This window comes from Ursus arctos, unplaced genomic scaffold (genome assembly GCF_023065955.2).
Source record: "Ursus arctos isolate Adak ecotype North America unplaced genomic scaffold, UrsArc2.0 scaffold_6, whole genome shotgun sequence".
NCBI classification, from domain to species: Eukaryota; Metazoa; Chordata; class Mammalia; order Carnivora; family Ursidae; genus Ursus; species Ursus arctos.
In genome coordinates this window covers 51,939,967-51,960,948 of record NW_026623078.1, presented here as the reverse complement: position 1 = coordinate 51,960,948, position 20,982 = coordinate 51,939,967, and the positions used below count along the sequence as shown (strand labels likewise).

Sequence of the window (20,982 nt, the reverse complement as noted above, 5' to 3'; positions counted from 1 at the left end):
GATTCTCTCAATAGATGCAGAAAAAGCATTTGACAAAATACAGCATCCTTTCCTGATTAAAACCCTTCAGAGTGTAGGGATAGAGGATGCATTCCTCAATCTCATAAAAACCATCTATGAAAAGCCTATGGCAAATATCATTCTCAATGGGGAAAAGCTGGAAGCCTTTCCCTTAAGATCAGGAACATGACAAGGAGGCCCACTCTCGCCACTATTATTCAACATAGTACTAAAAGTCCTTGCAACAGCAATCAGACAACAAAAAGGGATAAAAGGTATCCAAATCAGCAAAGAAGAAGTCAAAATATCTCTCTTCGTAGATGACATGATACTCTATATGGAAAACCCAAAAGAATCCACGCCCAAACTATTAGAAGTTATAGAGCAATTCAGTAATGTGGCGGGATACAAAATCAATGCTCAGAAATCAGTTGCATTTCTATACACGAATAATGAGACTGAAGAAAGAGAAATTAGGGAATCCATCCCATTTACAATAGCACCAAAAACCATACGTTACCTTGGAATTAACTTAACCAGAGACGTAAAGGACCTATATTCTAGAAACTATAAATCACTCTTGAAAGACATTGAAGAAGACACAAAAAGATGAAAAAATATCCCATGCTCATGGATCGGAAGAATTAACATAGTTAAAATGTCCATGCTACCCAGAGCAATCTACACTTTCAATGCTGTCCCAATCAAAATACCGAGGACATTTTTCAAGGAACTGGAACAAATAGTCCTTAAATTTGTATGGAACTGGAAAAGGCCCTGAATAGCCAAGGAACTGTCAAAAAGGAAAAACAAAGCTGGGGGCATCACAATGCCGGATTTCGAGCTGTACTACAAAGCTGTGATCACAAAGACAGCATGGTACTGGCACAAAAACAGACACATAGACCAATGGAACAGAATAGAGAACCCAGAAATGGACCCTCGGCTCTTTGGGCAACTAATCTTTGATAAAGCAGGAAAAAACATCCGGTGGAAAAAAAGACAGTCTCTTCAATAAATGGTGCTAGGGAAATTGGACAGCTACATGCAAAAGAATGAAACTTGACCACTCTCTCACACCATACACAAAGATAAACTCCAAATGATGAAAGACCTTGATGTGAGACAGGAATCCATCAAAATCCTAGAGGAGAACACAGGCAGCAACCTCTACGACATTGGCCAAAGCAACATTTTTCATGACACATCTCCAAAGGCAAGAGAAACAAAAGATAAAATGAACTTGTGGGACTTTGTCAAGATAAAAAGCTTCTGCACAGCCAAGGAAACAGTAAAAAAAACTAAGAGGCAGCCCACGGAATGGGAGAATATATTTGCAAATGATGCTACAGATAAAAGACTGGTATCCAAGATCTACAAAGAACTTCTCAAACTCAATATGCGAGAAACAAATAAACAAATTATAAAATGGGCAGAAGATATGAACAGTCACTTTTCCAATGAGGACATACAAATGGCTAACAGACACATGAAAAAATGTTCAAAATCATTAGCCATCAGGGAAATTCAAATCAAAACCACACTAAGATACCACCTTATGCCAGTTAGAATGGCAAAAATTGACAAGGCAAGAAACAACAATTGCTGGAGAGGATGTGGAGAAAGGGGATCCCTCCTACATTGTTGGTGGGAATGCAAGTTGGTACAGCCACTCTGGAAAACAGTGTGGAGGTCCCTTAAAAAGTTAGAAATTGAGCTACCCTATGACCCAGCCATCGCACTACTGGGTATTTACCCCAAAGATACAGACGTAGTGAAGAGAAGGGCCACATGCACCCCAATGTTCATAGCAGCATTGTCCACAATAGCTAAATCGTGGAAGGAACCGAGATGCCCTTCAACAGATGACTGGATTAAGAAGTTGTGGTCCATATATACAATGGAATATTACTCAGCTATCAGAAAGAACGAATTCTCAACATTTGCTGCAACATGGATGGCACTGGAGGAGATAATGCTAAGTGAAATAAGTCAAGCAGAGAAAGACAATTATCATATGATTTCTCTCATCTATGGAACATAAGAACTAGGAAGATCGGTAGGGGAAGAAAGGGATAAAGAAAGGGGGGGTAATCAGAAGGGGGAATGAAGCATGAGAGACTATGGACTCTGAGAAACAAACTAAGGGCTTCAGAGGGGAGGGGAATGGGGGAATGGGAGAGGCTGGTGATGGGTAGTAAGGAGGGCACGTATTGCATGGTGCACTGGGTGTTATACACAACTAATGAATCATCGAACTTTACATCAGAAACCAGGGATGTAGTGTATGGTGACTAACATAATATAATAAAAAAAAAACATTAAAAAATTTTTTGGCTGCCCTCTTTTCAATTTGTATGGCTTGGGGCAATTTACTTAGCCTCTTTGTATCTCAGTTTCTCCATCTATAAAATAGGGAGAATCGCTCCTGCCTCACAGGGTTGTTTTGAGGATTAAGTAAGCCTTCAGTATCTCTTAAAGCACTTAAATATCACCTGGCAAACTTAACACTTACAAAGTACTTGCTACCATTAACACCAGTCCTTTCTTCTCTTCCCAACCATGCTGAGAGATTGCTTTTGCAAAGATGGTGTGTCTGCACATTTTTTTTGGCCTTCCCTGTCACTAGGTAGTGTCAAATGGGCTTGCAGTTGTACTCCCAGTCGTGCTAGTCCCTGGGGTTTAACTGCTTGAAGAGGGCTTCCGTGTGACTTGAGTTCCCTGGCACCTGGATACCTCTGCTTCTCTCCTCCCTGACCAGGTCTGATTTTCACTGCACTTGGCGGCCCCTCTGAAAACCCTGTAATGATTCAGGCTTGGGACAATTTTCAACTTCTTCAAGGATGATTTTCCTTCCAGTTGTTTTCTGTTTGTCTCCAAAAGGAGGGCAGGATAGAGGTAACTTTGCTTCTAAAGATGTTTATAAAGGAGGTTGATGATTTTGAAAAAGGAGCTTAAATCAGGAAGGTCGTTCTGTGTTCACTGCATCACTGTCCTGCTTTATGCTGCCCTTTATCATTCATACGTTAAACAAATACGTAGTGAATGCCCACCGCGGAGAGCCAACACTGCTCTAGAGGTGGGGGAGACACCAGTCAATAGCACCCAGTGTAGCTCACGGAGTTTACCGGCTTGACGGGGAGATAGAAAAGTCACTGGGCATGACACTAAATGTAATGAGTACTGTGAGACAGGGCCACACACCGTGATACAAGAGCGCACACCCTGACGCAGGAGCACGCACCGTGGCGCAGGAGCACGTGCTGTGAGACGGGGCCGCGCGCCGTGATACAGGAGCGCGCACCATCATACAGGAGCGCGCACCATGATGACGGAGCACGCGCCGTGATACAGGAGCACGCGCCGTGATGCAGGAGCACGCGCCGTGAGATGGGACAGCGCGCTGTGATACAGGCGCACACGCTGTGAGACGGGACTGTGCACCGTGATACAGGAGCGCGCACCGTGATGAAGGAGCACGCACCGTGAGACAGGGCCATGACCCAGAAAAAGATTAGGGCTGTGTCGAGATTTCTGTCCTCTCAGCCCTGGTGCAGCATGTGTGGGCCCTGCCACACCAGTGGCTTTGTCCCCACTTAACCCAATGTGAAGTACCAATATCATTCTCTACGTGTGACCCGTGAGAAAAGGACCAGGACACACTGCCATAGGGTGAGTGTGTGTCCGGGGAGCCTTCCACACAAAGTGACAGCTAAGCTGGTATTGGAAGATTTCTAGGGTGGGCAGGGAGATCAGATTATCCTCCAGCTTTTTCTTCCCGTTAGGGACAAAGCAACAAACCACGTAGTATCTGGCGTTCTGGAAGCCTCAGGACTGATATTAGTAAAAGGGAAGCAGTAGCCACTTAACATTGGGGGTGAGTCTACTCCAACTTCCAGGAGACCCTTCCCCGACCCCCTTGCAGGGCCAGAGCCATTTACTGGTGGTAAATAGATGCAGTAAATGCAGAAGAGCGTTGGCCCACCGAGCTTGCCGCCAGATTGCTAGTGCAGGGCGCACAGGAGCTGGAAGAACTGGAATGGGCAGTGGTGATACGTGGATTTGCCAGACTGTGAAAGGAGCCCGAGGAACAGGGATTCGGCATTTTGCCCAGCTCAATATTCTACAGACCTGCATATTTTCACCACTACTGATAAGTGCTTGGCCTGCATTTGCCAAGTGATTATTGCCATGTAATCACATGCTCCCAGGCCTGGCTCTCCGGGCTCAGCAGTGCAAGAGCATCTTTTCTCTGGGCAAGGACACGGGACACTAGAAACTTGAATGCATGCAAGCTTCCTGGCGCCCTCCTGAGGAAAGCCTTCATCAAGGATCATCATATGCAAGTTGCAAAAACAAGAGGGGTTTCCCTCTACAGAGTGATTTAATCTGGGCAAGGCCTGCTGCTTTATGTGCGCTCTCTCCTTTATCCCCCACAACTTGTTGAAGGAGGTGCCACTAGGATCTCTTTTTCAGGGGAAGTAACTTGTCCAAGGGCATACATCTCATACGTGAAAGAGCTGGGATCTGAACTCAAGGAGCCTGGATCCAGAGCCCCTGCTCCATCGATGTTATGAAGTATTTCTAGAGTGGTGGTAGCCCACCCAGCCCTGCCCCTAACCACGTCCCTCTTATTTTGTGTGTCTAGACTCCCTTCACTTACTCCATTCTATGTTTTTGCCCTGTGATCTCCTTGGAGATAGAAGGATTTTCGAAAAGGCAAAATCAAAGTCTTCAAAGACTTTTTTAATGTTCTGGATTCTTAAACTGTAGTGTTCTGTGGCCTTGTGTGAACAATATGTTTGAGAAAAAGAAGACCGAGAAGGTATTTGGAGCAGCGTTTGTGCGCCTGGGAAGTTAAGGGCAACCTACTGACCCGGGAAGTTTAGCTCACTCTGGCTTTCCTTGGGGGATCTGAGAAGTGACTATTTCCTTATTTCCTCTTAAGAATGTTTAGCACATGCCTGTGTGATGAAGCCTCCCTAAAAATCCCTGAACTGTGGGGTGCAGAGAGCTTGAGTTGGTGAACAAGCGGAGATGCTGGCAGGCTGGTGTGCCCAGAGAGGTATGGAAGCTCTTTGCCCCTTTCCACACGCCTTTCCCTAATGCATCTTTTCCATTTGGCTGTTTCTGGGTTGTGTCCTTCGTAATAAGTGGGTAATGATAGGTAAAAAGAGCTTTCCTGAGTTCTGTGAGCCATTCTAGAAAATTACCGATCTTGAGGAGGGTGTCGTGGGAACCCCTGATTTCTAGCTGGTTGGTCAGAAGTATGGGAGGCCTGGACTTGTGACTGGCATCTGAAATTGGGGAGGGGCTGTCTTGTGGGACTGAGCTCTTAACCTGTGGGGTCTGTGCTAACCAGATGGATAGTGTCAGAAGTGGTGTGAGTAGAGAAAAACCATCTTTTTCCTTATAGCGTCCTGTGAGCAATGTTAAGGCCGGTGCTGGTGGTATAGCCGTGAGCATAGCTGCCTTCCATGAGCAAGGGGAGGACATTTTTAGGTTTGCATTTTTAAAATATTTCTTTGGCTGCTATGTGGAGAGTGCTTTGTAGTGGGGAAAGAATGGGGGCACCTGGGTGGCTCAGATGGTTAAGCGTCCGCCTTTGGTTCGTGTTGTGATCCCAGGGTCCTGGGATTGAGCCCCGCGTTGGGCTCCCTGATCAGTGGGGAGTCTGCTTCTCCCTTTCCCTCTGCCCCCTACCCCCTGCTCATGTGCTCTCTCTCTCTCACAAATAAATTTGAAAAAAAACAAAACAATGGAAGCCAGGAGGCCATGGCAGGAGTCTAGGGAGAGATGTCGGTTGGGTCAAAGGCGCTGGTGGTGGAGATGAAAAGTGGATGGATTCAAGAGATACCAGTGTAAGATGTAAAATATGCACAACTCAGAACTTGATTGGATATGAATGTTAAAAATATCTTCCTGAATCTTTCCTTGGATCCTTTATTTCTTATCCGTTGGCGCTCATTCTAATCAAAGGGACATAACTTCCTGCTCTTTCCTTCCGCTAGCAATAACAAAACAGTAATACAGCCACTAGTTGGGTGTTTGTAGTGAGTGCCGTTCCAAGTTGCACATGTTGCTTCCTTGAATCTTGACCACAGACCTATGAGGTGGACACTATTAGCATCCTTATTTTAGAGCTGAAGGAATGAGGAACACAGGGGGCAAGTAACCTTTCCGGGTTTGTACAAGGTCCTGTGTGGTGAGTGTGGGAGCTGGGTTTGGAGCCCGTTTCCTCACATGGTCCAGCCCAGTCCCTCGGTACCTCCAAGGGGGTTGCTGCAGCTAACCTCTGAGTGTCCCCCACCCCACCCCCACTCTCTCTTTCCGCCCATTTTCACCACACTACCAGACAGATTTTTCCATAACTCTGTTTCCATCCTTTTGCTTCCTTTTGCCTTTTAAATAAAATCCTCAAGTATCTGCTTTCAGGGCCTTCTATAATCTGACCCGCTCTATCAATCCAATCTGCTTTCTCGCTTTTGCAGAAGAATTTAATAAAGGTATGCATTTATATCATTTTAGCTGTTCATGTAGTTTAGCTATCTTACCAGTCTGCAACTTAGTTTGAGTTGGGAGTTGCACTGAGGTAATATAAATTAACGCTAGGCTTTCCTTCAGAATCTTACCACAAAGCAATGGCATTCTTTTCATTCATTTTGAGTGTTTTTCCCCTGAGGTAAGAGATCTCTGTGATTATAGGCCCCCGAAACTTGAAGAACCAACATCTAGGCAAAGAGGTACCTAGAAAGGGGCTATGCGACAATTATTTGGGGGGAACCCCTAGAAACTTAGTAATTGTAAGTACATGGGGGGGAGGGCATAGTTAAAATTTAAAGTCAAAGTTTGCCTTTTGATAATAAAATTAGGAAAAATAAGCCTGTCATTAATGTGATTGGCCTTTTGAGAAGGTACCTGGGTAATGCAATCGAATTGTTGGACTCCCCCAGTTGCCTACAAAACCTGATCTGTTGTATCTGTGAATGTGGTGGGGGTGAGGAAAGGGGAGGTGTTGCCTGTTGAGGGGAAAGGTTCCCAGTTGGTCAGCTCACCTGAGCCCAACTCTGTGATCTCCAAACAATCTTAGGGTTGGTCATTTGGTTCTTCTCTTCCCCAGCCTGATACCAGGAAGTCCTCCAAGGGGGTTGCTGCAGCTAACCTCTGAGTGTCCAAACAATGGTAACCTGGGCTGGGTGCACATTGTCTAGGCACCCCTGTATTACTAATATTCTAGCTTATACAGTAGGCTTAGAACACAGACAGTGATTTGAGTGACTCTTTTCTCAGTTCTCCCCAGGATGATACATAATCACTGCCATTCTAAATGCCTAGGACAGAAGTGAACTCATTGCATACAGGGGATGCGTTGGTGCATTAGGGTTGAATCTTGTTGTAGAACCTGGGATCAGAAAGGCCGTGCCCTGAGTCCACGTCCCAGAGAAGAGGCAGCCCTGTGGACTGACAGCATCCCACTTGGGAGGTTCTAAAAACAGCCTTCCCCCAGACGCAGCTGCCCTTTGAGGCTCAGTTGGGTGGCCACTGGCCATGCCTCCCCCTGAGATCCCTCTCTCTGTGGTAACTGAGCACAAATTTCAGCTTCACCCTTTCCCAAACTCTGAAGACACTCCTTCCCAGTGTCTCTAGCCTGTCCTTGACATTTTAGAGCATTCCATCCAAGAACTTTACAGGCCCCCAGGTTTGCAGTCATATCCCCTTGCAGAATGCATAAGTGCAAAGATGCAGGACTGAGCTGGGGGTGCTGGCCATCAGCTGGACACTTACTCACCAGGTAGTGACATGCTTTCTCATTCAGGCCTCATGGTTTGTACACTTCAGATTTTGCTATAGCAGAATCATAAATTATTGCAGATTATGGACTTTCAGGGAGGCCTGGAAATATTCAAAATGAGAATTAAAATCTGAGATGCCCCAGGGTCACATGGATAGCTTCCCCCCCCCCCTAAAATGGATGCCTTATTGTTTATTTGGAAATTATTCAAGCTGCATGTCATTGCTTTGTCTTGGCCTCTCTACATGCTTCCTCACCCCACCCTACCCCTCAAGACGCCATCCCCAAAATCTCTGCAGTCAGCTCTGTGTGTTTCTGGACACGTATGCCCTGAGGGTCCGGGTGGAGGAAGTTACTGACTGTTCCTGCTCCGTGTGCCCCAGTGAAGAGCACTGTGGGGGCTCACTGGACTTTTCTTTTGCTTGCAGGACACATTTAGCATCACTACCAAGACAGCCTCTCTGGATGTATTTCTGCCAGATGGAAGGAATATTCCAGTTGAAATTCTAACATCAGATACTGCTGAAAGAGTCCTAGAGGTAAACTTTTTCTAAACTCCAGAACCAAACTTAGGAATCGTTCTGTTTGAAGGCAGGAAATAGGATAAGGTTACCTTCCAGAAACTTCCTGCCTATCATTTTACTCTGGATGACATATCTGTTGAGATGGTGGGATTTTCTGGGAGATGGACCAAGGAATCTGAGCTACAGCCAATCCTCCAGAGTATCTTTGGTTTTACTCTCCTTGTGGACATCAACTTCCCAGACATCTTTTAGGCCCTTCCTAAGGCTGCTGTCAGTCACCTGGGACTCAGCCAAGGATGTGCCCTGGAAATATGCCAAGTGCTTTATTATGGGATGCCTCATAGTTGGGAGCAGGAAATGGAGTGGAATCCAGATGAGTCTGAAACAGGCTGTACCCAGGTAGGCTGGTGACAGGTTTTGTCAGAGAGTGACAGAGGAATTCTCAAAGGCTGAGTGTTGTCCCTCCTCCCCCACAGGGAAAACCCCTGAAGCCAATACAGCAGCAGGTCTAACTCTGGATCCAGAGGGCCAGACCTGCATTCTAACTGGTTCTGTGAAGAGTCTGAGGAAAAGACCCAGAGACTATCCTCCCTGTCTTTGGATGGCGGTCGTTACTGACTCTGTCCCCAGGGCCTTTCCTCCCTCCCCTGGACATCAAGGGGACACTGGCTTCTCACACCCACACACTGTTCTCAGGTCCTTTTCCTTTGGAGGGTTTTATTTCTAACTCTCCAGAAAAGTATGTGAGGGAAAATAAAAAGTTATAAACAGGTGAAGGTCAGGAAGTTTCTAGGGCCTTCCCAAGGACAGAACATTCTTGTGCTGGGGACATGGTACCTGGTAACTTCTGGGCAAGAAACAAGCCCTCCCTGTTGGGTTCCCAGCCCTCGAGCCCACCTTTACCTGAGACTGTGGTGTGTGTGGATGGCCTCTCCCAACATCATGGCTCCTCTTTCTAGCCTGGAGATTCAAGCTGGCCCATGCCCTCCCAGCCTCCAAAGAGCAGTTTTGTCCCCAGACAAGGAAATGTCCCTTTTCTAGGGTCTTGGCTCTGCCTAAGAGTGACCGTTTTGGACCTTCCTTCCTATGAAAGTCACTGCACACAAACTTGTCTTGGCTCCTGTAGCTGTCCTGGTTGAACGGGACCAGCAGTCCCCTCATCGCCGAGGCCATGAGGAGTTACCTTATGGTCCCCCTCCTTCACCACCTCCGACCCCCCGAATCCTACTGACCTTGTGTCCCAAGTGTCTCTCCTAATAATTCCTGTCTCCCATTTCCTCCTCTCCTTCCTCACACCCTTAGTTTGAGCCCTCATTTCTCGGCTGGATTTCTATAGCAGCCCCCAAAACTAGTGCCTACTTCCAGTCTTGCCAATCTTCTATCCTGACCTCCAGAATGACCTTTCTAAAAAGCATCAAAGGCCCTTGACACTTAATGCCTGAGGGGATCTATACAAAAAACTAAAAAAAGCTCTCAAATACAAAAACACTGTTCCCCTAAATTGCCGTCCCGGGACCTACACAGTGGGAGAATGACACATCAGTGAAGGAGGAGGACAGTACAGAAGGGCAGAGGCCACAAACACAGACACCTCCAGGGCCAGGCTCGCAGCCCAGGGATGCAGATGAGGGATGTGAGATAATTTGGGAATGGTGGGGCTTATGGAGAACTGGAGAGTCCCTGCCCTGCCTGACAGCATCATTATTGACATGTTTTTCACATGCTGGGCTCACGGGCCTGTTTAGACATATCTGCAGCTGAAGTTGGCTGCCGGTGGGGGTTTGGGGTCTCCTCTCTGCTGGGTTTAGAGCCAGAGCTGGATTCAAATGACAGCACTGCCATGTCATAGCTGTGTGAGTTTGGGTAAGTTGCTTAGCCTTTCAAGACAGTGTCTAAGTAATTATAGAAATAGCTCATGTTCCATCAACAGTGGTGGTTATGGTTATTTCTCATTGTCGGTATTATTATTGATGTCAGAGGGAGTGTTGAGTCAGTACTGAGTAGGGTAGTAAGTCTAGGGTCCCGCAATACCATCTATTTTGCACAGTTCCCCTTGTAACTAACAGCATAAGTTTAACGAGGTGCATTTGTGATCTCAGAAAAATATGCTTTCCCTCTTCTAATCACACTGACTTGTGAGAAATTCAGACCCCTGACACTGACATCATTACCATCAGGTAAGTTTACCTGGAGGTTTTGCCCTCGAAGTGGTGGAGTTTCTATAAAAAGTAAAGTGAGCAGTTGGTCAGGCAGACAGGTGAATTCTCTTCCAGGGGCTGGGAACTTTTCCAGCTTGCATAAAAATGTAATTTAAATTTTGTAATTGAAAATCATTGTTTATATCTCCTCAAGCACACTCGCCCCCACTGTCCATCTCACCACCATCCTGCTGGGCTCCTTAAAGAACCAACAACAAGCTAAAATCTCATTTTGGTTTTTAATGCATTTGCGCTAACGTGGTTTTATTGGTGGTGGTTGTGTTTTGAAGTATCCTTAACATTTGCTAAGAAGAAAATATTATTGTGTCTCTTTTTGTCAGTGCTTACTCCTCCTGAAAGAAGGTGTGTGTGTTTATGTCTTTATAAATTATAAAAGCCTTCTCCATTCTTCCCGCCTCCCCACTCCTTTATCTGCCTTGGCATGTGAGCTTGCTGTTTTCACTGAACAAGTCGGAGAAGAGAGAAATCTAATCTGAATGGACATGGATCACACTCTAGGAAAAGATGTCTTTGCAATCTGTTACGTCCCAGCACACAGGAGCACTGGGTTTTGGTTTGGGGTTTTTGCCCGATGGGTGAGGTAGAAAGAAGGCAAATGGGGATAAGCCTTGAGTGAACTTGTAAAAAGTTCCCAAGCTCTTCTTTATTTTCAAAGCTATGCCGAGAACACCCACTCCTATCATGCACCTAATAAGACTGTCTCATGAGGTAATTTACAGATCTCTGACAAGAAAAGTACCCCTTTGAGCCTCGTGTCTGTACAACTGCCACCTTGGGAGCTTGGAGCCATGGTTAAAACATCGGCTCACACACACGGCAGTGCTCGAGTGTCACAGAGGTGATCTAGTGAATTCAGGGTGTGCAAGCAAAGAATCACTCTGGAGCCCAGTCTGCAGGAGGAAGGGGGTGGGTGGATGAAGAAGGGGAGAATCTGTGGTAACATGGGCATTCCCGCTGAGGGAAGGGGAGTGGAGGTAAGACATGATGAGGTTCCAGCCTCATGACCCCCTGGCAAAAATGAAACCATTAGTGTTGAAATGAAAGCCGTTTGACAGAAGGGCCAGGGAGGAACATGAAATGAGAGCAGCGTGTGCCTGAGATCTGAGGTTTCACTGAGCCAACGCCATATAAAGTAGACTTGACCGTCACAGGAGACGGCAGACGGAAGCAGGCCCAGGGGGTCAAAGACGGCCAGTAGCCCGCACACTTTCATATGCCAGCCAAGTGGCGGGGCAAGTCCCTTCTCCCAGCGTCGGATAAGCCAGCCCATAGGAAGGGAAACTGGTGTGGGCGCCCCGTGGCAGATACCACAGAAGGACCGACGGGCATGGAGAATGACTGCTGCCCCCCAGTGGACGGTCAAGACCAAATTCTCTGGGAGGCTCCTCTGTGTCCGACATGGGACAGCCCGCCAGTTCATGTCCAGTGTGTTGGAGCTGATTCTTTTTTTTTCACTCTAATTTTTAAAAATTTCTTAATTTCCTAAAATCAGTATTATCATTTTTAGATTCAGAAAAGATTCCTTTTAACGTCTGCAGCCCATTAAAGCCCCCTTGTTAGCGATGTTTACAGGCAATTTCAAATTCTGCGCATCACCGTAAGCGGACACTCCTAACTTTTCTTGTCTTCGGTTAAAGGTGGTGTCGCACAGAATTGGACTGTGTCAGGAGCTCCTGAGCTACTTTGGCCTGTTTCTCATTCGGTTTTGCGAAGAGGGCAAACTCTCTGGTAAGGAGAGAAGGAACGCAGGGCAGCCAGGAGGCGGGGAGGGCCGGTGTGGGCGGGTGCTGAGGCCACAGGACGCAGGGGATACCCCTGAGTGGGGGTGGTGTGTGGGCCCTACCTCTGCTCTCAGCCCCTGGGTCAAAAGTGGGGGGATGGGAAGTTGTGTCTGTGTTCAGGGTGAGGTGAGCGACTCCAGAGAGGTAGTACAGACAGTAGCAGGACATCAGGTCCTTCCAGCAACTGCAGTTCGTCCTGTGCCCTCCCCGGCCCCAGGCCTAATGTCCGTCTCACCTTGACCCTTGACCCTGACCACCAGCCATTCCCCAGCCCCCTCAAAATTGGAGTGCTAGACTCCAGGTGTCAGGACATCCCATCACACCATCACTTCTTCTTGTTAAGGAATGTTTGCTACAAAATGTGCTATAAAAAAGTTCTGATTCTGAAACCACATGTAATGAGTTAGCGAAAGATGACGGTATGATTCACATCACTTTTGCATTTCTCTACAGTGTATGTCTAAGATATGACAGGTTATTTACTTGTGAAATGGTATCGATTATCTGAAGGCAGTTTACATATATTCTCAAGAAGCTGCAGAGAGGTGGTGTTGAGCGGGAAGTTGAAGGGTTTGTGTGGCGGCTGGGCCGCTGAGCTCCGCAGCACGCTGGCCAAGGCACTAGGCCTCTCTGGACCTCAGGTTCTTCTTCAGCATCACAGACTAAAACACCCCCACTGAAGCTGTTGATATTTGATGAGGATCGAATGCTACTTATCTTTGAAGGGATTTCAGAAAGTTAAAAATTGTGTACAAATATTGTTGTTGTGATTTTATTCTTTCTAACGGTAATGCTTTATTTTCTCATTTCAGAGCCTCGGTATGTAAACTCTATGTGCTGTTTCAACCAGTAAGACTCTCTTTCCCTTTCTCTAGTCATGAAAAAACTGGTGGACTTTGAGCTCCCTTATGTGAGTCTTCGAAGCGCGGATGTGGAAAACTGCAAGGTTGGACTCAGGAAGTGGTAAGCAGTTATGGTGACGGTAGGTATTTGCGGCTGTTGTAGATTCCTGGTGAGAACTTGTTGGTCTCACCCTGTCAGCTCACCACCTAAGCTAGAGAGGGACGAGGAACTTGGGGACAGTTGAGAGGAGAGCAATAGAGTAGAGAGAGTGGAGGATGAACCAGAACATTTGTCCTGAACAATAGGATGTCGAGGATGGCTTTCACTGGTCTCCAGAAAGTACTTGAGGGTTGCTGTCATGAAGACGGTGGCCATGAAGACAAGGCTTGAAAAGCAAGCGCTGTTGGGGTGGGGATCGAAGCAGGAATGCTGAGGAACCGCAGGTGGTGGGCTTGCTTTGGAATGGATTATCAGCTGTATTGATTGAAGGGATTTGTTGACGATTACAAGCAGGTGCGATTCATCTGTTGAACGGTGGAATTCCCTAAAGGCAAAGAGTGGACTCAGCCAGCTTGCAGGGAATTTGAACTCTTAAGTATTCAGCTTACATTCCTAAAGGATTCCAACAATAAATTCATATAAACCAGGGCCAGCCATACTCCTAGACTGATTGAACACCTTGCAGAGAATACTACCCTTTCCCCCAGAAACAAGAAGCCCTATGGAGAGCGAACAAACAGAAAATAACAAGAAGCACCCTGGGGTGCCTGGGTGCCTGAGGAGGTTGCACATCTGACTCCTGAATTCCGCCCAGGTCATGGATCTCAGGGTGGGGAAATAGAGCCCCACCTCAGGCTCCACGCTCAGTGGGGAGACTGCTTGAGATTCTTTCCCTCTGCCCCTCCCCCGTTCTCTCTCTCCCTCTCTCTCTCTCTCAAATAAATAAATCTAAAAAAAAAAAAAAAAATAGGAAGGACCCCACATATATCCTATAATCTGTAGTTTGCTGTGTTTATCACCATGGCTGTATTGGATTGCTTCTTTGGTTCACTGTCTCCCAGCCCAGCTATTCTGTAATCTGAGCTCCGAAGTTTTAAGAAAGGCATTTTGTAATCTAGGAATAGTAGCTATCTTGACCTTGTGATGCCTTGCTTGAGCTCCAGTCTGTGGTTTCGAATTTTGGAAGGATATTCTGGGCAAGGCTAAAAGTTCGTATACTGCTATTCAAAATATTCTGAGAAACTGTCAAAATCTGTGGCGTGGAACAGTGAGAAGGGAAAAAGGAGAAACCTTAGCAGTTCCATCTAAGTGTTTCTGGAAGCTGCTTAGGATAACAAGTGGCTGAGCATGATTGTTCCTGGGATCAGAGTATGTGAATCTAAATCCCAGCCCTCTCAGGATTTAGCTGAATAACCTTAGCCAAGTTACTCAAGCTCACTCAGCCTCAGTTTCTTTATCTGTAAAATAGGAATAAGAGTCTACGTCATACAATTAGTATGAGAGTTAAATAAAATAATTCCACATGCTCAGTAAATTTTGGTCTTGTTTGTTACTGTTATATTGAGGATAATATGATAATAGTAACAACAGTAACAACAGAAATCCCTGGGGCTTAGACTGCTTTGCTCATGGGCTCTCCAGAGATCTTGACATCAAAGAAGACATGAGGATTCTGTCCCTCACCTTGAAGCTTTAGTTGGATCGGGCTTTGCCTCTGTCTTCATTAGATAGGTATATTCTAGATCATCAGCGCGAGAGAAAATGTCATTCACATGCCAGCATCTCGGATCCAGGCACATTGCCTTTGTTTATGGGAACTGGGAAGAAACGAGGTCCCACTCCAGTTGTTAGAGCTGAGGGTCAAGTCACCTGCGGGGGAGAGCCTGGAGTGGGATCCTGAAGGTGACTTCTCCTCTTTCTAGGAAAAGACCGAGTGGGAGCAGGGAGGCTAGCTTGGCTGCCATGAGCCGTGGGGTTCCCAGCAGGTGAAGCATCACAATGAAGCCTAGCCAGCATTTGGGGGATTTTTCTCCATCTGGAACTCTCTGATGCATCTCTCCAATTATGATATGGTTCCTTCCAGACTGGAGGGAGCCTGCCCTCGCCTCTCAGAGCCCCAGTGTGGGATGAGTCTGGGGCCTCTCTAGCTCTGACACAACAGTTGCTATTCTCTGCCGCGGAGAATAGGGTGCATCCACTGCATGGAAATTAGCTAAATAGAACATAACAGAGTGCTTCCTTTGCTTCTCCCCAAGGAGGAAGGTGATCTTCAAGTTACGTTTTCATCCTTTCCTAGTCCATGCCAATCCCATTGGTCTATTAACCATTCAGTTCTAAGTGCAGTGATTCTGCTTAAGTCTGCTTTCAGATTGGTTTAGACCAGCTGCAGTGGGGACCCTTTCCTGACCGTTTCTATCCATTCTTAATCCGCTCCTGCGCTTAAACCGGGACTATGGTTTCAGTTTATCCTAGTGATTCTGGATCCGTTAGACAGACATGGAGCCCTGCTGTTTGCAAGTCACTTTGCGAAGGTCCACAGGGGCAACTCCAAATAGGACGCAGCCTCTGCATACCTGGTGTCAAGATCAACTTACGAGAGCAGTGGTCAGACTGAATTCACGGTGCTAAGGAAGCACAGAGGATGGAGTGGAAGCCTTGGGGAGTGGGGACTAGAGGATGTCAGGAGAGGCAGATGAGTCAGGGATGGAGGCTGGGGGAGGGCAGTGGTCTTCCAAGCAGAGGAGAGGAGAGAAAACATGGTTGGAATGTAGAGTGTGGGGGAGGGAGATGGGTCATAGATGGAGCTGGAAAAGAAAGGTACGTGTCCCATGACAGGCATCATGGAAGGGAGTAGGATGAGTGATCTAACTCCTGGGACTGTGAGAGCCCAAGGGTTACTCAGGAAAGAGCACTCAGGCTAGAATGCAGAGCCTGAGACAGAGGGGGCAGGGCTGAGGCAGCGGGCCTGACAAAGGGAGCAGCTCGGGCAACAGATGTGGGTATGGGGCTGATGAAGACATCAGGTACTGTGGGGTGGGGAGAGGGCGCGCACACTTGAGGACTGACGGTGCGGCTGAGTGTGAACGGGGCTGTGGACCATTTTCCATCAGCTTCATTGTTTGGCATCTTTACTCTCAGGGTCCACCAGGCAAGAGCTTACAGTGTAAAGAAAGTAGGAGACAGAGAGATGGACGGACAAACCGAAAGCTAGGCGAGGAGAGGGGTGTTAGAAAGGGGGGGCTCAGTTTAAAGTGTAGGGGACCACCACTTCAGAGAGCACCTGCTCCCAGGTGTGCCCACTAGCCGTGTCGTATGAACGAACTTACTGCTCCTGAATCACACAGGTACCTGGACCCATCCCTGGACTCCGTGCTGATGGACTGCCCAGCAGCGGTAGATCTGATCTATATGCAGGTGAGGGTGACCGAGGACTCTCAAAACACCAGATGTTCTTGACCATTTGGGATTGAAACCATTAGAAAAAATTTGTAATAGTTAAGAATTCTACGTCGACAGCTGGAAGAAGCAAATGCACAGAGACCGAAAGTACGATAGAAGTTATTAAGGGGTAGGGGGCAGGAAGTTATTGTTTCACGGGTACGGAAATTTTGCTAGGAATGCTAAAGTACGTATAAGAGAATGTTGAGAGTTGTACGACATTATGAATGTTTTTAGTGCCACTGAATTGTACACTTAAAAATGCTTAAGAAGTGGGGTGCCTGGGTGGTCAGTCAGTTAAGCATCTGCCTTTGGCTCAGGACATGATCCCAGGGTCCTGGGATGGAGTCCCGAGTTGGGCTCCCTGCTCAGCGGGGAGCTTGCTTCTCCCTCTGCCCTTCCCCCTGCTCATGCACACATGCTCTTTCTCTAAAATAAACAAACCTTTTAAAAATGGTTAAAATGATAAATGTTATATGCACTTTACCACAGTAAAAAAAAAATTTAAAAAGAAGCAGAATTTAGAAGGAAAAAAAGTTCTACCTCCATTTTAACAATCTCTCTGAGTTTTCCAGCTGACACTCCATCATCTGGGCCAATTTACGTGAGCCTGGAAATGATGTCCCTGATAATCTAAAGCTACATGTGGTCCCCAAATCTCATTTTAGCATAATCTCCTTTTCCCTGAGCCGACAAGCAGCATCCCTGGCTGCAGGGCCCGCTTCATGAGTGTGTAGTCTGTGAAGCAGCCCTGGACCCCGTGCTCAGAAGGGCCCCACACTTGTGTCAGATTCTGCTGTCTCCATCTTGAAATCCTTAATTTTGCAACAACAAACCCCACATTTTCATTCTGCATTAGGCCCTGCAAATTATGTTGTTGGTGCTCCCCTATGCCCTAAGCCCCAGAAAGTACATTTAGTGTTTGGCCTCCTTTCCTTTCCCAGACTCGGTGGTGAAGGTGCTGCTAAGCAGTGGGACGGTCAGCAGACGGTGCCTCTATGATACCTCTCCAGTTACCCCCTCACCCCCACTCTGTTCTCCTGCCTCACCAGCCCCCTGTCACTACGTACACGATGTTTCTCCATGGAATGGGAGTTATCATTACACAGAAAGGCAAAGACAGGGTACCTGATGGCTCAGTCAGTTAAGCATCCAACTTAGTTTCAGCTCAGGTCATGATCTCAGGGTCGTGAGACTGACCCCACATCAGTCTCCACACTCAATAGGGAGTCTGCTGGAGGTTCTCATCTCTCTGCCCTCCCCCCTGCTCATGCTCATTCTAAATAAATAAATAATAAATAAATAATTAAATAAATAAAATCTTTTTAAAAAAGGCAAAGACGGAGTGGCAGATTTCCCTTTTATATTCATAAAGCAACGGCTCATCTTTGAAGAAATGACCACACTTCCATATTATCTTGTAAAGCAACCACCAGGTGCTTTATGTGCCCAGAGAGAGGAAACTGCTCGGTGTTTTATTAAGCTGCATGCGAAAGGACTGCCTAGCACAGGCCAAGCAGGGCAGCCAAAGGCAGGAGAAATCACCAAATGCCTCAGAAGAACTAAAAGTAATTACTAGCTGGGAAGGTGGGCATGGTGGGTTCATGCACCCTGCACCCCTGTCACAGGACACGTCACCGTTTGACCATCAGTGTTTTTACTTAGTGTCTCACAAAATCATGGTACCAGAATCCACTGTACCTTCAGTTTCACAAAGTAGAGGATCACTGACATCTAGAGTTCCCCCACTAGACCACCAGCCCCATGCAGGAACCTTGGCTTTTCCAGTGCTGGTTGGAGCACCTTGGGGTAGGACTGAGCAGAGACATGGAGCCCAGCGGCCAGAGTGTCAATAAGGGGTCACAGCCCTAATGCCCATTCCTTCTTATGTGACTTTTTTTTTTTTTTTTAAGATTTTATTTATTTATTTGGGGGAGAGAGAGACAGAGCGACAGAGATAGCGAGCTGGGAGGAGAGGAAGAAGCCGGCTCTCCGCTGAGCTTACAGCCCACGTGGGGCTCGATCCCAGGACCCTGAGATCACGACCTGAGCCAAAACCAAGAGTCAGACGCTTAACTGACTAAGGCACCCAGATGCCTCTCTTATGTAACTTTTTAAGAGACCAATGCAGTCTAATAAATCATCTTCACAAAGCTCTTCTAAATTCTAAGGAGGCAAATCAAAATATCACTTATTAAATGTTTAATGTTCTCTACTGTAGTTTAGTGGTTAGAATATAGTTTTGAGTTCGTTTCTTATCATACTTTGATCCATGTAATTAAACCCACGTTGCGTGAGTTGGAACATAACTTACATTTTAAATGTTTACTGAGGCTCCTTGCTGCTGTATCCTTGCTTTTATAACACGTTATTAGTTGTGTCTGGTCTATTTGATACCATGGCCTTGGTGGGGAATGCATCACCTAATTCTACTATTGTTCTGGTGGGAAACAGTCTTTCTGGCCTGGTTTCCAGGAGACGTGAGAAGTAGGAGCTGCCAGCGTCATCATAGGAATTTTATCTGTCTTCATCAAGGTGTTGTAAACCGGAGAGAAATGGGCTGTATTTCCTCTGCTTATAGCTGGGGGGAAATGGCTTCACGGAAAGCACACTGAATTCAGTTTCCAAGATGTGTACTGTCCCTTGCTGTGCTGCGGGCTGTCTCTCCGTGTGATCTCGGCCTGCCACTTCATCCTTCTGAACCTGGAACTACAACGTCCCCCTGTTAGTGATGACATTGAACGAACAGTTTCTAAGTTCTCTCTCAGCTTGAATAGACTGATATTCAAACTGTAGCTCTTTGCCTGGCAAAGTCTTCAAAAGATTGCAGCTGATGTTATAATCATCTGTGCTGTCATCATCATCATTCTCATTGGTTGCTGAATCCACACAGAGGTACCAAGAAGTCCGCCCCAGGGAGTCGCGACCACCATTGTGGCCTCTTTTGGGGAAACTCTTCTCAGCTCCCCTTGAAAGAAAACGCCCCCCTCCCTCTCTGCTTCTGTGGTATTTTGTTTATACCCTCCGTTATGGTCCTCCTCACCCAGCCTTGTAAATACTGCTCACATACCTCTCCGTCTAACTGGACTCTGAATGGCCCAGGGCAGAGACTGTCCTGGGAGCTTAGGATGTGTGAATGTGTGAGAAGCAATCATCCTTTTAAAAAATTAATGCAGAAAATTCTTATGAGTTCTTCGATAAATAACAGTGCCATCATAATGAACTATTAAGGACACCTCTTTTATTTTTCTAAAGCAGCTGTGCCCCATGACCTCCTAGAAGACAAGTGGACTCCCACATGTTCCCTTTTTCTTTTTTAAAATTCGAGTAACATTGACAAAATGAAAGATCGTATATAAAACTATAAATTTCTGGGTTTTCTCAAAAATATTGAGGCTTGGTCAGTTCTGGGACTGCATTTCAGCACCGCTGGCCAGTATGGTTAACTCTGTGCAAATTAGAACAAGGGGTCCTTTCCTCCAGGCAGGCCTAACCCCGTGTCAGGCCCTAGGCTCGGGGAAGGGAGCATGGGTTGACTGTTAGCTTCCCTGGAGCTCCATGGCCCGGTGCCCTTTGTGCAGAGCCTGGCCTACCCGCACAGCCCTGGCCTTGCTCTGCCATGGCTCCACCAGCTGGAGCTGTTGGCCGATGCCCTCCTCTCCATTTCTCACTGCTGTACCCTCTGCGGGGGATACGGGACATGTGTGATTGAAGCGCATGAAACCCATGGCTTAAGTGGTTTCACTCGATTTTAAAAATTAGTTTCTACATACGTTTCTACATAGTTTCCACATAAGTGTCCAGCGGCCAGTCTTTGGGGAGCCAGAGAACAGAGCAGAGCCATGTGTCTAAATTCGACTGTCTCATTGTTAGAGTGAGGTCCTGTGTGTCATGTATTTGATGACTCCTGAGCCCATAATCAGGGTCAGATCTTTTCAAAGGTAGTGAAACAAAAGCAGTCCATTCCTGCTGATGTAGGGCATTTAAAACTCTGTGTCTGAGAGTCCCAGGCCCCTCACGCTGAATGACGTATCTTCAGTGAGTGCTTACTGTTGTGATTGCTATTTACCTTCTTTCTTTAGCCATACTTTCTCTTTGATATCCCTGCGCTGTGATAACAGCCCCTTGTAGGGCTCTACCACCAAGTAGAATTCAGGAAAGGAAAAAGCGTTCCGTTCTTCACACCCACATCAATTCCATTCTGGCGTGGTGTCTAGGTTCGGTTTTGAGAATAGTTGGTGACCAGGAGAAAGTCTTGGGTTGGGTAGCTGCCTACATGCTCAGAATTCAGTGGCTTGGGCAAGGACAGGAGGGCTTAGTGCAGTGACCAAATTGGGATTTTTAACCCAACTCTTGCCGCTTACTTGCTGGGTTGTCTCGAAAGC

The 20,982-nt window shown here is 46.8% G+C and overlaps 1 protein-coding gene across 1 annotated transcript in view; it reads left to right on the top strand.

Annotated features, from left to right (window-relative positions):
• Positions 1-20,982, top strand: part of SNX31 (sorting nexin 31) — a 63,737-nt gene that overhangs the window by 19,152 nt on the left and 23,603 nt on the right. Inside the window, exons 5-8 of the mRNA XM_057308124.1 lie at positions 8,221-8,331; positions 12,173-12,263; positions 13,192-13,279; positions 16,504-16,573. Coding sequence (XP_057164107.1) covers positions 8,221-8,331; positions 12,173-12,263; positions 13,192-13,279; positions 16,504-16,573 — 360 coding nt within the window. The remainder of the gene's footprint in view (positions 1-8,220; positions 8,332-12,172; positions 12,264-13,191; positions 13,280-16,503; positions 16,574-20,982) is intronic.